General features: G+C 38.6%; 1 protein-coding gene across 4 annotated transcripts in view; it reads left to right on the plus strand.

The window, feature by feature from the left end:
* Nucleotides 1-17025, plus strand: part of LOC132830933 (breast cancer type 1 susceptibility protein homolog) — an 87540-nt gene that overhangs the window by 41257 nt on the left and 29258 nt on the right. For all 4 annotated transcript variants that reach the window (XM_060848891.1, XM_060848894.1, XM_060848892.1 and 1 more), the window contains 6 exons: nt 2999-6652; nt 7988-8070; nt 8860-9019; nt 12210-12333; nt 13279-13454; nt 15084-15307. In XM_060848891.1, coding sequence (XP_060704874.1) covers nt 2999-6652; nt 7988-8070; nt 8860-9019; nt 12210-12333; nt 13279-13454; nt 15084-15307 — 4421 coding nt within the window. The remainder of the gene's footprint in view (nt 1-2998; nt 6653-7987; nt 8071-8859; nt 9020-12209; nt 12334-13278; nt 13455-15083; nt 15308-17025) is intronic.

A 17025-nucleotide genomic window follows, 5' to 3' on the forward strand; every position in this document is an offset into this window, starting at 1 on the left:
ACCAATGTGAGGTTGGAAACATTGTTAAAATCTTCATAATTGGTTGGAATTAATGTTTGAAGCTCCACGTTTGGCCAAATGAAATCCTCTTGTGTAGTCTGAGTAATCAGCCAGGGACGAGAATGGAATTAGTGGGAGTGTAATGTAATGTGTATTGGAGACTGAATGGTCTGTTTTTCATCGTGGAATTCAACTGAGGCAAATTTTAATTTTCCCAAAATTTCTGTAAGGTGACATTCTAAATGTGAAGAGATCAAGATTGGTGTAATGAATGCTGACCCCATGTCTGTGTATGATTCTATAGTGCTGCTTGTTGGTAAAGTGGAGGACAATGGGGCTGATTTTAAAAATAATACCTTCAGAAGCAGAGAAATTTTTGAAAGCGAACTCTCTTTTTTTTTATATACAGTAGAGTTGGAGCTAAACATTGCATAAGAGATAAGAATGTTGAATTTTGCGGACATCAAAGAGAATACTTTAGCATGTTAAAATGGTCTCTGTTCTTGGCAAGTAAAGCGGGCTGACTGAAAAACTTGAGCAGAGAGCCTTTAGAGATAAGTATTTGGAGATGGCAAATGATTTTTTTTTCGTGAGGAAGTTAAAAGTGGAAATGTTGTTGTTTGAGACCAGATGGGTTAAGGGTGGACATTTGAAGGAAGTTCATGATGACCATTTTGAATCGGAATAGAGTGTAGAAATATTGACAAGTATGCAGCAGGCAGTCACTCTCCTGAAACCCAATGAGACACAGTAATGATTAACAGAAGTAAGCCAATTCTGCAATTAAAGGAATGACTCTCCCTGGTGTGTGGCAGATATGCTGCAGTGCAACATTTGAACCTGAAGGAACAAAAATGGGCTCACCATTTCCAGTAACTGACTCCACACGGGCATCTACTTCAAACTCGCAGACTCCCACAGTTACCTGGACGACACCTCCTCCCACCCCCACTCCTGAAAAAAACGCTATCCCTTACTCTCTATTCCTCTGCCTCCCAGGAGGAGCAATTCTGCTCGTAGACATGCCAGATAGCCTCTTACTTCAAGGAATGCAATTTTCCTCTTCCATGTAATCAACAATGCCTTCCAGCCCATCTCCACTACCTACATAATCCTACCCTTCCAATCGCAATAAAGATAGAATTCTCCCTGCTCCTCACTTTCCAGCCCACTCATTTCTGGATGCAGCACATTATCCTCTGCCATTTCTGCCAACTACAGTCTGAGCCCACCACCAGAGATATATTTACTCCCCAGCCCTATCAGCATTCCGCAGAGACCATTACCTTGATAGATCCACACCCCTCCATCAACCCACCTTCCTCTCCCCACACCTCTGTTGCCACAATAAAGGGTGTAAAGCCTGAGCCTCACCCTCATCCAAGGCCCCAAAAGATCCTTCCTCATCCAGCCGAGATTTTTCTGCACATCCAAACACCTCATCTGTGTCCATTGCTCTCAGTGTGGTCTCCTGTACATTGGGGAGACAGGATGCCAACTCAGTGAAGGTTTCAGGGAACATCTCTGCAACACACGGACCAAATAACCTGGTCTGTGGTCGATCACTTCACTTTGCCCTCCCACTCCGCCAAGGACATGCAAAACCTGGGCCACATCCACTGCCAAATCTAAGCCACTTGACGCCTGGAGGAAGAATGCCTCATCTTCCCCCATGGGGCTCTCCAGCCACATGGCATCAATGTTTGACTTCACCAGCTTCCTCATCTCTCCTCCCCTCACCTCATCCCAGATCCAACCCTCCAACTCGGCACCACCCTCTTGAAATGTCCTTTCTGCTCATTTTCCTTCGCTCCACTCCAACCTAACAACATCACCCCCCACCTGCATCAATGACTTCCCAGCTACCCCACCCCCATCCACTTATTTATGTCTCAACATCCCTCCATCCCCACCCCACATTCCTGATGAAGGGCTTATGCCTAAAACATCAATTCTCTTGCTATTCTGATGCTGCCTGACCTGCTGTGCTTTTCCAGGGCTACACCTTTTCACTCTGATCTCCAGCATGTGCAGTCCTCTGACTTTCTCCTACAGCACACACTATGGAACAATGTTTGGAACAAGGGAATGAAAGGCTGGGTTGAAGAACTAGTTGAGCAGGTCAACAGGGCAAATGCTTGGGAATTTGAGAATAAATTTATTGATAGTACTGAGTAATAGGGGGAAGTAACAGAAATATTGCTGACTGTTCAAATTGAGGGAAACCATAGGAGTTGGCACAGTTGAGAGATTGACTGCGAAATGAGAGAAATTAAATTTTAAATAATGTTTTAAACATCAATATTTTGCTGACAGCTTTTGGACATTTTGACTAATATCAAATATTTCCCTCTGTTTTATCTACTTGCTACACCATCTTCAGGCGAGGGGTTAGCTTTCAATACACCAAATTTTATCTCCTCATTTTTAGAGTATATCGACTTTAGTGGAGTTTTGTGAAAGTTAAAATTTCCCTCTGTTAAATTCTAAGATGGATCTGACTGATGCGTTTACATTGTTAAAAATGGATGATTTAGGGCAAAAAGCATTGTTCCCATTCTTGGAGATGTTATCAGGCTGATTCTTGCCCCCATGTGGTTCAATATAAGAAGCAGGAATTCATTCACTAATATGACTATTTGATCTAGGGATGATATTCAATATTCATAATAAATTGTTAATTGCTGGTATTGTATGTCAATTTGTTTGCAATTTCAGGGGGAAAAGAATCTGACATGAAGCTATTACTTTGTGATCATATGGCAGTGATCTTTTTGTCTGCCCTACTGTCTGTGATTTAACATAATTTTTCACCAAATTTTCAATTACAAGTTTCTTCAAAGTTGTTCCTCATTGGGAGAGAAAGTTACTATCAAAGGTTTTGGATTTAAATTCAACTTCAAAACATCATTAAAAAACTTCACAAGCAAAATAAGAGATCAAAAATTAATTTTCAAGCAAAACTAATTCCAAGTCTGAAAATGTGTTTAATTTGTAGATGATAATGTGACAGAGAATACTGAAAATACAGATGCAGGTGATTATTCCTGTGCAACCGAATCAGAAACAGAGCAAAAGCAAATGACTGAGGACAAATCTGTAAGTAACTTCTGTAGCCCAGAGGCACCTGGCAAAGTCATTGCAAATGAGAATTCCTTGCAAGTTGCTGCAGAATGGGTAAATAAACAAAATTGCACTGCTGGGAACAAACTTTTCACTGACAGAACAATGCCTTTGTTAGAAATAAGTGTGCTCGAGAAAGATGCTGATCTGTTGGACAGTAATGAAAAGTTGAACCAGAAAGTTTCAAACCAAATGGTTAAAGATGAAACTGATTTTCAGACAAGTGTAAACCAGTCTAAGAATTCATCAGTTCCACAGGAATCCAGGAGGAAAAGCCAGAGAATCATGAAAGTCAGTGAATGGTTATCCAACATTAATGTTGATGAGGTGGCAACTCTTGCTGTCGAATCACATCTATGTGACCAGAACGTTGAGTCAGATTCCTTAGCAGAAAGAGTGAGTCCTGCATCTGAGGAAGGAACTTCCAGTGCAGAAGATACTGAAAATATTAAAAATGATCATCTTTCCTCTTTCAAACACACAATGCCAAAAACAGCTCCAACTGATGTTAAAAACAAAATCTTTGCAAAAACCTATAAAAGAGACAAGAGAAAAAGTGTTCCAGTAAACTGGCGTTTTAATTCTGACAGTAAGAGTGATGATTTAACTCCTCAAAGAGAAGATGTCTTTATTGGTTGCAATGAAACTCAAAAAACAAAAAGAAAAAGCAATAGACTAAACCCTGAAGACTTTATAAAGAGGGCTGTAAATGATGAAAATAACCACGATAGTGATGTTCAGAATGCAAGTAATGAAATAGACCCCAAAGAGAATGTCCCTGAATCTAAGGACATCGAAACTGAGGCAAGTAAAGAAATATTAGATGAGTCATCTGATATCAAACAAATTGACCAACTAGTTGTTACCACACCACCCAGGGTCGCAGTTAGTACTGATGTAGTCGTGGATGACGCTGAGCAAAACGTGCAGCAGCTCAAGTTGGAGTTATGTAAGACAGATGGTAAGAGCAAGAAAAAATTGAACAAAAGTTTGGGGAGAAAAGGAAAAAAGTCATTTATAAATCAGACCAAAAAAAGAACTAAACCTTTGCAGCTGGTTAATCACATTGTAAGAACTGACAGAAGTCCGAGAAGCGACCCAATTGTTTTGAATGAGAACAAGATTGATAGTTTCCCTAGTAGTGAAGAAGTGAAGGTTGAACTAGAAACCAGGATTACTAGAAGAAGCAACAGACTGAAATTGCTGGATGAAGAGTTGATCGTGCAAGACAAAAACAAAGGGAAGAAATCTAAATTGACCAGGTCGCATTCAATCCTCTCACCTTGTGCAAGCTTTGCCCCTTTTGCAGAGCCGAGTGAGAAAAATACTGATGTTGGAATGGTGTGTGCAGAAAGTGAGAATTTACCAAATCAGGATATTATAGTTCAAGCTTGTAAGGACCATGTGCCAGATGCTGACAATTCACAGCAAGAGTATGGAGCTTCTCATGGATCGCTTGCAAAATCTGTTGTACAAGAGTTTGAAGGCAATGCTGTCCATCAACAATTAAAGGACTGCCACAAAGCAGCAGAAACTGAGGATGCTGCAGTGTCAGCTGAACATCCATTATGTTCTGATCATTCCTCATTCATTGCAGTATCTGACAGACACTCAAAAGGTTCAAGTTCAGAAGCCAGCTTGTTACTACTTGCCCCTCAACCAGTTCATGGGGAAAAACCTCGTGACCCACAATCACATTGCAGTTATGTGGGTAAAGGTGAAGTGACTCCATGTGGAAGTCATTCCAGAGTAGGAACTATAATTGGTAAAGCAGACAGCAGAGGAGATGTATCTATCAAGCAACAGACAAGTTCAAAAGAGACAAATGAAGACAGTGAAGTAGACACTGAACTACTTCTAAAGTCTTTCAGGTTATCAAAACGAAGATCATTCATTCTTATGCCGCCCACAGAGTATCAGGCTGCACAAAATGCATGTGCAACAGCTCCAGATACCAAGAGTCTTGATAATATAGCTGCTTCTAATTCAGAGGAGATCAATACAGAAGGTACAGTAATCAGAGACACTGATGGAAATGATGCACCTCCGGAACTGGGGAAAGTTAATTTGGATAAAATTGACTCTCCGATTCGAGATGCTAAGATTGCCAATGATGATAAAAGTGAACCTTGCACATCTGAGTTAGACAACGTACAGCAACTATCGAATCGGGAGAATTGCAATTCTGTAGAAATTGTGCCTCCAACTGCCTCAAATGTTGGATTGCCTCTTTCGCCTGTACTTCCACAGTCTGTCCAGGTGGTGGTGCCTCCATCAAGGAGCAGATTGAAGGGAAAAAGGAACACCAGGTTACTCAGAAGAAAAGGATCAAATTGTAGTAGCTCACCAGTTACTACAGAGAAAGAAATAGTTGATTCTGATAGATCAAGCGAGGCCAAAGCTAATGAGAACTTCAATAGCAACGCAAAAGACAATTCATGGCATACAAAAACCACAAAACAAGTCAAAAACAGAGGCCTAGGAGTAGCTGTCAGCCAGGAGGCTCAGCACAATGTCTTAAGCACTAGACTTGAATCCAGTGCCCAACCGGAGTCTGAATTATTGTTTTCAGCAAGAGATCTGCTTGGGCAAGAAGCAAGTGAAAAAGATAATTGTCAAGAAAATATTTTGGAAAAATTATCAAAAGAGAGAGAATTTTATAAAACTGGAAACTTACTTCACAATGGTCCCTTAGCTGTCAAAAACACCACAGAAAACAAGTTGGATAACTCGACTGATGTTGCAAGATGCCACTCGCTGTCAACATTTATGAACACGGAACAAAGTACACCTGTCAAAAATAAAACCAGCGAGAACAAATGTCCACAGAATTCACAGGTATCTTCCATAACTCCTGATGGGCTGCTGGACGGTGCTGAAGGAAGCCGAAATATCATCAGTACAAAAAGTGTGGATGAACTGGATGAAATGCAAAGTAATTATGAGTTGAGAGAGCGTGAAAAACAACTGAGACAGCATGAAGTTGCAAAAGAGAAACCGAATGAGAGGAGCTCAACACAAGATCAACTTCGAGGCCGGAGGAAGCGACCAGTTAAACTATCGACTTCCGAATCTGAAACGAGTGATGAGGAGCTGCCGTGTTTTCAGATCTTTGGATTCAACAGATCGCAATCAAATGCTCCAACTGTGTCGGAAAGCCCCTCAGTTACAGGATGTCTGTCTTTAAAAGGCTCACCAGTGCAAGCCTTTTCATTGCCCAGCAGCAGCACAGAAGTTAAAAAAACTGATTGTACTGAAGCAAATAAATTGCAAGAAAATGTAGGTAGCGAAGGCTGTCTCAAAAATGAATGCCTTTCCCCAAGCCAAGAATCTGGAGAATCTCCTGATCTGTTCTCCTCTCAATCTGATGGTTCATCCCTTGATGCCAGTCCCCAACCAAAAATGAGCAGTCAGACTCTGAAACAAATAAGTGCTTTAAGTGCTGTTGAATTGGAAAATCGAGAAGAGAAACATTACAGCACAGTTGAAGAAACAGTGGGAGCTCCATGTCTGCAGCCACCGTGTTTGGGTATGGAAATTAATGGTAATTTTGGGAAAACGTTTTTGTTTTTAATGTGAGTTGATCCACAAAACGACTGCAATTTAATGTTTCAACATGGGACAAAGTTTAAGATTGAGGCAGATAGATTCCTCATCAGTCGGCGAGCCCAGGGTCATTGGGAAAAGGTAGGAAAGTACATGTGAGGAATGTTGGGTTAGTCCATGATGCTATTGAATGGCAGAGCAGGCTCAAAGGGCCCAACTATTGCTATTTTTGTTCTGATTTTAAATTCTGTTGGTTTACCAGTTGACTAGGAAATTCGAATCAATTTTAAGACCATGGTTTCTAGTGAACAAGAAAATGTAAGTGCCCAAAAATACTTTGGCAAAGAAACATAAACTGAATCATTATCATTTCAGAATAATATTTCAAGGTCAATTGTGGTCATTGTACTCTTTTTAAAAAAAACATTTCTGGTTGCCTTAAATGCTCTATGTCCCAAATCTGGTGTGCCCTGACACTGCAAGCAGCATCACTTCATATTAACAAGTCAATTTTTCATTGTGGTACGTTCTAGTTGTTTGTTAGTAGGAGACTATATGTGTGCAGGAATTTGCATTTGAATATGTCCAAGATGTGTTACAGGTTTAGCAGTGGTTTTAATTTCTGCATTTTATAGTTGAATTGTTAATGGCATTGAATTTCCAGTATTTTTACTGTTCATTGATTTCTGCATTCATTATCTGATACTTTTTTGCTTTTGCGATAAGGAAAGTTTGGGTGTAACTATCAAATTAGTTGATCAACCTGGACAAGCAGGATTGAGAGTAGAACAAGTTCCTAGATCTCCTAATAGGACTTGAAAGAGCTGATGGTTCTGGAAGTGGAAATAAAAGTCAGGACAATTACTGGGGATGATCCAAAGAGGATCAGAGGTAACGCTAGAGTTTGGAATAGTGTATCTCTTAAGGTGAATACAGATCAGTGTTCAAAATAATTTAAATAAATTTAAGAGGGGGAGAATTCAAAGAATTGGTCAACTTTGTAAGGCAAATTGCTATTAATTTTTTAAATCATATCCCATGTATTACATAACAATCTTCAACCAGAAGTACTGAAAAATACTTATTTTGGGTTGAAAATGGGGCTGAAGGGTGGTAGTGAAGAATGCAGTCTGTGATGCTTTGCTTCAGTTAGAACATTGGAGCACTAGATTTGATTTTGGGATCTGAGTTGAAACACTTGGGAACTATTGCTCAGGACGGGAGTATTTGATTAATTGATCTCCTTTTCCACACATAAGTATTAGTTTGAAGGCGCAGATTGTAATAATCTTGGTTTCTCAACAATGTTTGCCAACAGAAGGTCAGAACATACCTGGTAATGGTAGTGAAGCCAGCCATACGGATGACTCCTCTCCAGAGAGTGAGATTCTAACCACACAGGTAAAATATAATGTTATAAATTGATATCAAAATAAAAGGTTGAAATGTGCCGTGAGAAAAATCTTATTGCAGAGAATTAATTTTTTTTTACAAAGTACAAGACTTGAGATTTGTGGCAATATTTTCCCACAAGACTGATCTGTAGAATTGACCTGTTATTTGAAAACTGTCATGTTCCTCTTACATTTTTAAATTGTTGGGTAACAGCAAAGTTGAAATAAGATGATATAATAATATTTTAGAATATGATGGTTACTGTACCACTTTGGACCAGCAATGTACTGGTCAGGATTAAATAGCATCACATAAATCAATGTCCAAGTGTTATTGCTCAGTTACCATAAGGGTTAGCTCCAGGTTTCTCAGAGCCCTATCTTTCAAATTTTGTCTGCAGTTATCAGCCTACCTTGTGACATTAAGTAGGGTCAAAATCATAATGGTGTAATTTTTGCCTAGTCAGTTGAAAGTGGGTCTGGTGCAGCAAGTAGCCTTAGCTTGTAGTGTGCATTTATCATCTAAATCCAGTACTTAAAAGAAATTAGTTGATTTTTAGGCAAGAAACCCTTTTTTTTTTAATGAGGTCAGTCATCAGTATTGCATAATGATTAAAAATCCTCCGTATAAATTTGGAGCTGTAAAGATCAGAACTAAGTGTCTTTTACCATTATAATTGAGTAGAAGTTGAGTTGTTGAAAATATTTTGAAAATAACAAGCTACATTTAAACAACATTGTTATTTTTTGAAACAAGTTTTATTTCAACTGGAGACTTCTTGTTTTACATTCCAAGCAAAGACGTGCAATACAAGATAACATCAAGAAACTTGAACGTGAAATGGCTGTGCTTGAGGCAGTCCTGGATGAACATGGAAGCCAAGACTCTGAGCACTTGCTGTCAATGAACCACTTAGAAGGCTGTCCAGAGTTAGCTGAACATGATGGGAATGCAGGTAGTTCATTTGTTTTTCAAAATGTAAAGTTCATGAATCATGAAGTTACAAAATCTGGAGGTGAGATTTATTCCGTTGTTTTTGTGCAAATACTTTCTCTGTCTCTTAGCATGAATATTAACAGAGGAAAATGCAATACTTTAATTGGATTGTTGTAAATTAGGTTTTCAAAATTTTTTGGAGCTGTGCCTTTTAAGGCAAATCAGAAGAGGTGATGTGACCTGTTCTATGGTCTATCTAACAGTAAATCTAGGTGATTTTGCAATATCTTAGAGTGAAAATGAGCAGTTAACATTAGAATATCACATTATAAACAATTGTGCTTTAAGAAGTCCATTTAATTCCAAGGTGAAAAGAGAATTGACCGCTCCGGCATTTCTGTTTGGATGTGACATCCATGTGATTCAAGTTGTCATGGGGAAAGATGTAGAGGAAATCAGTTTTTGAGATCCAATTCCAGGCTTCCCTGCAAATCAAATTATATGATCAACAGCAATTTTGATATGGTCAGCAAAGAAAAGAGGCTGATGAACTTTGTGAACTGCGAGAGCCAGTTACCAGGGAGAGACATATCACCGTCACTTAAGGATTTCACTGAAATGGAGACATGGGAGAATAATCGTCAGAAGTCGTGAATTTGTAAACGACTCAAGCTGAGGGAAGCACCTGGAAGTTATTACATGACAAAGCAATTTTGGAAACACTTTTCTTACACAAGATGGGAGGCTTGTGTGATGTGAATTAAACTTTGTTCATATTACATGTTGGTTAGTGTTTAATTTGAAATCTAACTTTTCATCTCTGATTGGAAACTAACATAGTTGGCCAATCATGTCATAGTTCATACATGATGTGAATTTGCAGTCTATTTTTTTCCAACAGTTGCATAATTGCTTCAGAACAGGAGCAGTCATGTGTGTGATGGTAGAAGAGAGAACAGGATACAATGAAGCATCATTTTGTTAAATTTGCAAACTGGTTTAATTGCAATCTTTCTCCGTAAAATACAATTTAAACCTGTAATTAAAGTCTATAATTAAAATTTAGTCAAACTACCCTTTAGATAAGCTGCAACTTTTCACTGTCAGTTTCCACTCGTTTTAATAAGAACTGTTGCTGACTCTGCAGAACTGAACCCAGAATAGAATCAGCCAGTTTAAAAATTAAATTGCTCTGGACCTCATCTCGTTTTAATACTGAAGATTCTAATCAAATTTTCAAGCTCACTATTTTCTTTTAGTATGAAATTCCTGGAAAGATTTAACATGCACATTATTTGGAATAAATTTAAGGAAATAACTTTGAAATTAAATCTCACTTCAACAGCGATATTATTCACATGAAAGAAAATTTTCAGAAGAGTGTTTAAAACGAGATGGGATCAAATTGCTTGCCCCAAACACCCTTTTACTGACCTATGCTGCAAAAGCGCTTGCATTGATTTATATTGAGAGCACCAAAAGCTAATCTATTATTGCTGTGAATATACTTTGTCTTTTTTTTTCCCTCTTCTGTTCTTTTCACTTAGGATGCTAAGTGCTTGGAGAATGTGGTTCTGTGGCTAAATGTTATTTGTGTGCAAATTTCTCACTGAATCTTTACATGTATTGAATTCCTGGGGCATCCCATCTAAGCATTTCCTGTCCTTGCCTGAGGGAGCACTATCTGAATTAAAGCAGGGGTGCATGACATTGATCAGAAGCAAGTACCCTTAATGACTTGTTTAATTTTTGGAGCACTGAGACTTCTCCAATCGCACTTGGAAGATTGAATCAGCTCAGTTCAGCATGTTCTGAAAATCACATCTGCAATCATTTCACATCTGCACTTTGTTTTTAAATGGTGATTTTCATGCGCATTTTTCCTAAAAAAAAATTCACATTTCAATTTTTGCAATCTGCTCTGACTTTTATTCAGTTGAGAAGTTAATCTGCGTTAGCGCCTTTCTGTTCTTAAAAGGTTCTCTAAGTTTTTTTTTGTTGTAAATTTGCTGCAGAAACCAAACAAATGATATTATTGACATTTTAAGAATTTCAATTGAATTCCATCTGGCGTTAGTGAAACTATTACATGCACATACTAGCAGCTGAACTTGTGATATTGGATGTGACTTTTGACTTCACTACTTACAATCAAGTGGGTGACTACATATGTGCAGTCCATAAGAATTCCATTTGTTTTAATCAAAAACATGTACGACTGTTTAACACGAGATCTTAAACTGTTTGCAAAATGCTATTCCATCACAGTCTCAAGTTCTTAACTCCAAAGGCATTTCACAACTGACAGTTTTTACTTCAAGTTATTACCGCAAGACTGAAAAAGTAGTGCAGTCTTGTACTGATTACGTCTGTGATATGACACATGATTTGTGTTTTCATCCAGAGTTTTGAAAATCAAGGGTTTCTGGTTACAGCCCATCACTTTAAACTGAAGACCCTAAATATTTCCCCAGTGAAAAATCAGGAACAATTCAGCATACTGTCAATCAAAGCTACTTTACAATACATGGATTATTCAGGTTGTGATTCTGAGTTTACTCAATGCTTCCACCACTACTTCCATCCTTTCCCTGTCCTCTCCTTGAATTCTGAAATTCTTATTTAATTTTGAAGGTTATATTTTTCCATTGATTTTCAGTGTTTCTGTATAATGAGACACTACTTCACTGTGGTAAATGACTTTCTGTAAGTTGTTGGCTTCTTGCACTTTCATAGTGAGATCTATGCTTTTTTTAAAAAAGCTGTGTACCTTTCTCGGAGGATTCAGACCCTCTTATAACTTTGTTTTCTCCCTTGACGGTTTTTGCGTGGCTCTTGAACCATTCACCTCAATCAAGGACAATGAAACATCTTCATTGGAAAATGGTACTTCATCTGATGGTGGGCGCTGCAAATTCTTAAATATTACAGGTAGCAACAGGTTAATGTTGATCAGTTAGTCAAACCTTCATAATCTACTGGGTGGAGTTTTGAATTATTTATGCTGATTGATTCTTTATAATCATTACAGTGGAGCATAATTGGCCCTGGGTGGAACTTCAGAAGCACAAATGAAATTCTGACATTTGTTTAAAACTTTACAGATCTGGATGCAAACTGGCTGAGTTGCATAGGTTGCTTCTATGTTGTAACTTTGTGTAAGAATAAATAAATATAATTTAAAAACCCCTTCTTCTCTATGTTAACAGTGAGTGCTGGCTTTCATCAGGGGCACACGGAAAACTTGCAAAGCAGATCAACATGTCTTCCAGTTGCTGAAGCCCTAAATACAAGTGTAACCTTTATGCATGAGGACAAAGAGGAGTCTGAATGGTAAAATATTACTTTTACAAACCCAAATGATAATATGCGTGTTTTAAATCTGCATACATTTCCTGACTAAAAGTACAACATGCAGACTCTGAATATGTTCACAGTATGAACCCTTGTTCTTTTTTCTCCCCTCAGACTGCATAACCTAAATTATTGCTGTTTTTTAAAAGTTCAGTTTAGCAACAAGCTGGTCACCATCTGAAGGTGATGGGCACATTCTTGGGTTGTATGAGTATTACTTGTCACCATTCTGCCCAAGTGTGAAGTTGTCCTGTGGTATTGTGGGGAACATTTAACATTGGATGATGGGAAAAAATGGCCAACTCTCAAATTTTCAATCAGCAAGTTAAATAGAACTCTGGCAAAAGGTCAGAAACAGCTTTCAAGACCAGGCTGATCATAAACAAATTCTACAAGCTTGATAAACCTTCAGTAATCTTCATAACAGTTCTTCGTATCTTTTGAACTGCAGAGTTTATCCTAAACAAAATGCTCGTACAACAAAAATAAAGTTATAGAATGACACAAATGATGACTATTTTGAAAAACCAATAACGCAAAAGTTCAGTGCTACAGATTTCATATATTTCATGATAACCTATAATTTCTCAGAATATTTTAAAGTATATGATGTTACTGTTTTTTTTGTAAAGATGTGAAAAACTTGGAGAGTGTTGGGATCCTTTGGTTTCTCCATCACTTTTTTAAGCTAGAAAAACTGCACACGATATTTCATTTAATGGCTATTGAATGTTTTTCAGTTCAAGGTTGTTTCTGAATCTTGTTATGTGTTGAGTTTGCTGTCACAGATCTCTGCTAATTAAAATCTGATTCAGCTGCATGTGGTTGTGATGTACTTCTGTGTCTGAGGAATTGTAAATGGTATTGACGATTGTTGTGCTTATAACAAGATGATTTTAAATTGCTGCTTCTGTTCTTTGCCAGCCCAAAGTCGCTTGGGGGTTTGGAATTTAAACAAATACCAGAGAAACTTCAGGCAGTGAATGACTTGCTGAACCAATTCCAAGCTAAAGCTGGATCTAAAGATGAAATGATCGATTCTCCAAATGCAGCACAGAAGAAAGAGAAGACAAAGGTGCACGTAAACCCAAATTGCGAAGGTATTTCTCATGTCAAGGAAAACAAACAGTCAAAATATCCACAAGTGTTTGCATTAGAGTTTGGTGGCGGGACCCTATCAATATGTTTTCTCTGCTTTAAAGGTACTGCAGAAATTTAACACAATTAGTGTAATGCACAAAGATCTGCCTTAGAATGGAGAAAACTAGCGTGCCATAGTCTGCAAGCTTAGTATTATTGTCTTGATATAATGCGCCTGATTCTTAAGTGTGTTTGTCCTGAAGAGTTCCACCCAGCTGAGTTTGTAACAGTTAATGATTTTGCAGGAATTTGGTTATTCCCTCTTGTTTACATGTGGAGGTTGAGCAAAAGAAGAATTGATAGTTTATTCTCAATTTCCCAGAGGTTAACCTAGAATGACACTTTGTTTTTTTCTACCCTTTTTTTTATTTGGGGTCTAATATGGACTATTTACACTTATGCGACCTATTGTAGCAAAAAGCCAGTGTGCAACATCACTCGAAGAGTTTTACAAGACAGTTATCAAGAGCTATAACTGCAGAATTTCTTGAGGAAACTTCGGGTATTTGAATGTACTGTTACTGTGGTTTGCAAATATTTTAGTGACATTTCCCACTGCTACAGGTGTAAGCATCCCCAAGGGATGAGGAACAGTTTGAATCATGTACCTGGTTTCCTGCATGGTGAACCATCTTGCCTATATTTCTCCCTGACCCACATTCTGGCAGACAGATTAATTAGGTCTAAGTTTGCAGGGATTTCTTAAAAACCTTTCCACATTTTGAAAGCCCATTTCTGTGGTAGCATCAATCATCTGGACCTCGAATCCAGCCTGTAAATGCCGATTTGTTATCCTTATGCGTCCAAATCTCTTCTATCCTGGAGCATTTGAAGTACACTGGTTGATAATCTGATGTTTTCAACACTGTTCACGAATATTGGAGACTCAGTCTAACAACTGCTAGTACACATACTGCTGCCATTATCTCCAGGACTTTGCACCTCTTTACCAACAAATCAGTCTGGGCCACTTTAGCAATCAAAGCACCCAGACTTGCTATCTATCAAGCAGTCTTAAAGAATTGGTCCAATGACCCTTTCATTTTGCCTTTAAAGAGAGACTTCAATTGCAAAAATCTTTCAAATGTCATAATTGTATTAGCAAAGATTGCTAATGCTTTTCAAAATTGTCTGGGTTCTACAACATGTAATATTGGACAAGTTGCTAATTTGTTGATATCGAGGAACTGCTGAAAGACTGGTTACAAATTAGTGCAGGAAAAGGGATTATTGCAAGGTTTGTGAAGGTTTATAGCTCAGGTTGAGGTTTAGGGTGTAGGTTTGCTCGCTGAGCTGTAGGTTTGATATCCAGACGTTTCATTACCTGGCTAGGTAACATCAGTGGCGACCTCCAAGAGAAGCGAAGCTGTTGTCTCCTGCTTTCTATTTATAAATATACATGTCTAAGATATAAATAGAAAGCAGGAGACAACAGCTTCGCTTCTCTTGGAGGTCGCCACTGATGATGTTACCAAGCCAGGTAATGAAACGTCTGGATATCAAACCTACAGCTTAGCAAGCAAACCTACACCCGAAAAGGGATTATGTTTTGGCATCAAAAAGTAGTTTTTCTATTTTGTCTCTCATAGAAGAAAGCCACCCTACAGAGAATGTAGCTGGCAATGCAAGTACATTACAGCCTGAAAATGAGAACACTAACAGAAAGACAACGATGCAAAGTTCCGAACAAAGTACATCTTCACCAACTTCATCTCCTGTTTTCAATAAAACTTCAAACACGACCAAGAACTCACTTGTAACAGTTCAAAGTAAAATGTCCTTAGTAGCCTCTGGGCTGAACAAAAATGAAAATGTAAGTTGAAGCTGTGTTAATTTTCATGTTTTTAGAAGCAAATGAGCAATCAATTCTCTTCAGATGTAAACATTGAGCACCATTTAGCAGAGCTAATGTTTTTTAAATTATTAATTTTTGGGGTTTTTTTATCTTATATACTCCCAATTAATTTTTTTGACTGTTGATCAGAATTTCTGGTGTATTGCCCCACAATGAGAAATTACTGAACCTAATCATTGGAGATTGCAGAATTGCCTGTTAAAATAATTGAGTTCAGAGGTAGTTCACTGGCTAGTGCCCTTCTCTCTATAAAAGATGATGGACGCTCGGTGAACAAATACATTCCAGATGGAATGCCTTCTTATGCACCTTTGCTGATTACTGAAGTGATGAATCTTTGAAAGGCAGGTTATGCCATAAATGCTACACCAGGTATAATTGTGGGTTGTTATTGGGTTTGGCATTGATATCTCCTAAGCTGCTGTAATTACTGGCCATGCTGGTGGTGCTCTCCACCAACCAATGTTACTATTTTTCTGTCTCAGATGTGATCAAACAAAGAAAATGTATAGCACAGGAACATGCCCTTCAGCCCTCCAAGCCTGTGCTGATCCAGGTCCTCTATCTAAACCTGTCACCTATTTTCTAATATCCCTCTGCTGCCTGCCCATTCATGTATCTGTCTAGATTCGTCTTAAATGACGTTATTGTGCCCACCCTGAACACTTCTGCTGGTAACGCATTCCAGGCACCCACCAACCTCTGTGAAGAACTTTTAACGCATATCTCCCTGAAACTTTTTCCCTCTTACCTTGAACCCATGGCCCCTAGTAACTGAGTCGCCCAGTAACTGAGCCCCACTCTGGAGAAAAAACTTCTTACTATCCACCCTATCTATACCTCTCATGGTTTTGTTGACCTCAGTCAGGTCCACCCTCAACCTCTGTCTTTCTAATGAAAATAATCCTGATCTACTCAACCTCTCTTCATAGCTAGTGCCTTCCATACCAAGCAACATCCTGGTGAACTATCTCTGCACCCTCTTCAAAGCTTCCACATCCTTCTGGTCATGTGGCGACCAGAACTGTATGCAGTGTTCCAAATGTGGCCGAACCAAAATTGTATACAACTATAACGTGATCTGCCAACTCTTGTATTCAGTGAACATCTGATGAAGGAAAGCATGCCTTTCTGACCACTCTCTTGACCGGTGTTGCCACTTTCAGGATACAATAGATCTCAACACCCAGATCTTTCTGTTCAATGATTTTCCCTAAGGCCTTTCCATTTGTGTATCTGTCTTGATACATCTTAAACCCTAACCACTTCCACTGGTAACACGTTCCAGAAACCAACCAACCTCTGTAAAGAACTTTTCACGCCTATCTCCCATAAACTTTTCCCCTCTCACCTTGAACTCATGACCCCTAGTAACTGAGTTCTACACTCCATATGGTTCACTCTGGAATTGGATCTTCCAAAATGCATCACCTCACATTTGCCCGAATTGAAATCCATCTGCCATTTCTCTGCCCAGCTCTCCAATCTATCTACATTTTGCTGCAATCTCTGACATCCCCTTCACGATCTGCTACTCCACCAACCTTATTGTCATCTGACCACCTATACCTTCCTTCCAATCATTTATGGATATCAAACAACAGTAGTCCCAACACAGATCCTTGGAACACCCCTGGTTACAGTTCTTCATTTTGAGAAACAGATGTTGAGAGGAG

Source organism: Hemiscyllium ocellatum, chromosome 32 (assembly GCF_020745735.1).
Source record: "Hemiscyllium ocellatum isolate sHemOce1 chromosome 32, sHemOce1.pat.X.cur, whole genome shotgun sequence".
Taxonomy (NCBI): Eukaryota; Metazoa; Chordata; class Chondrichthyes; order Orectolobiformes; family Hemiscylliidae; genus Hemiscyllium; species Hemiscyllium ocellatum.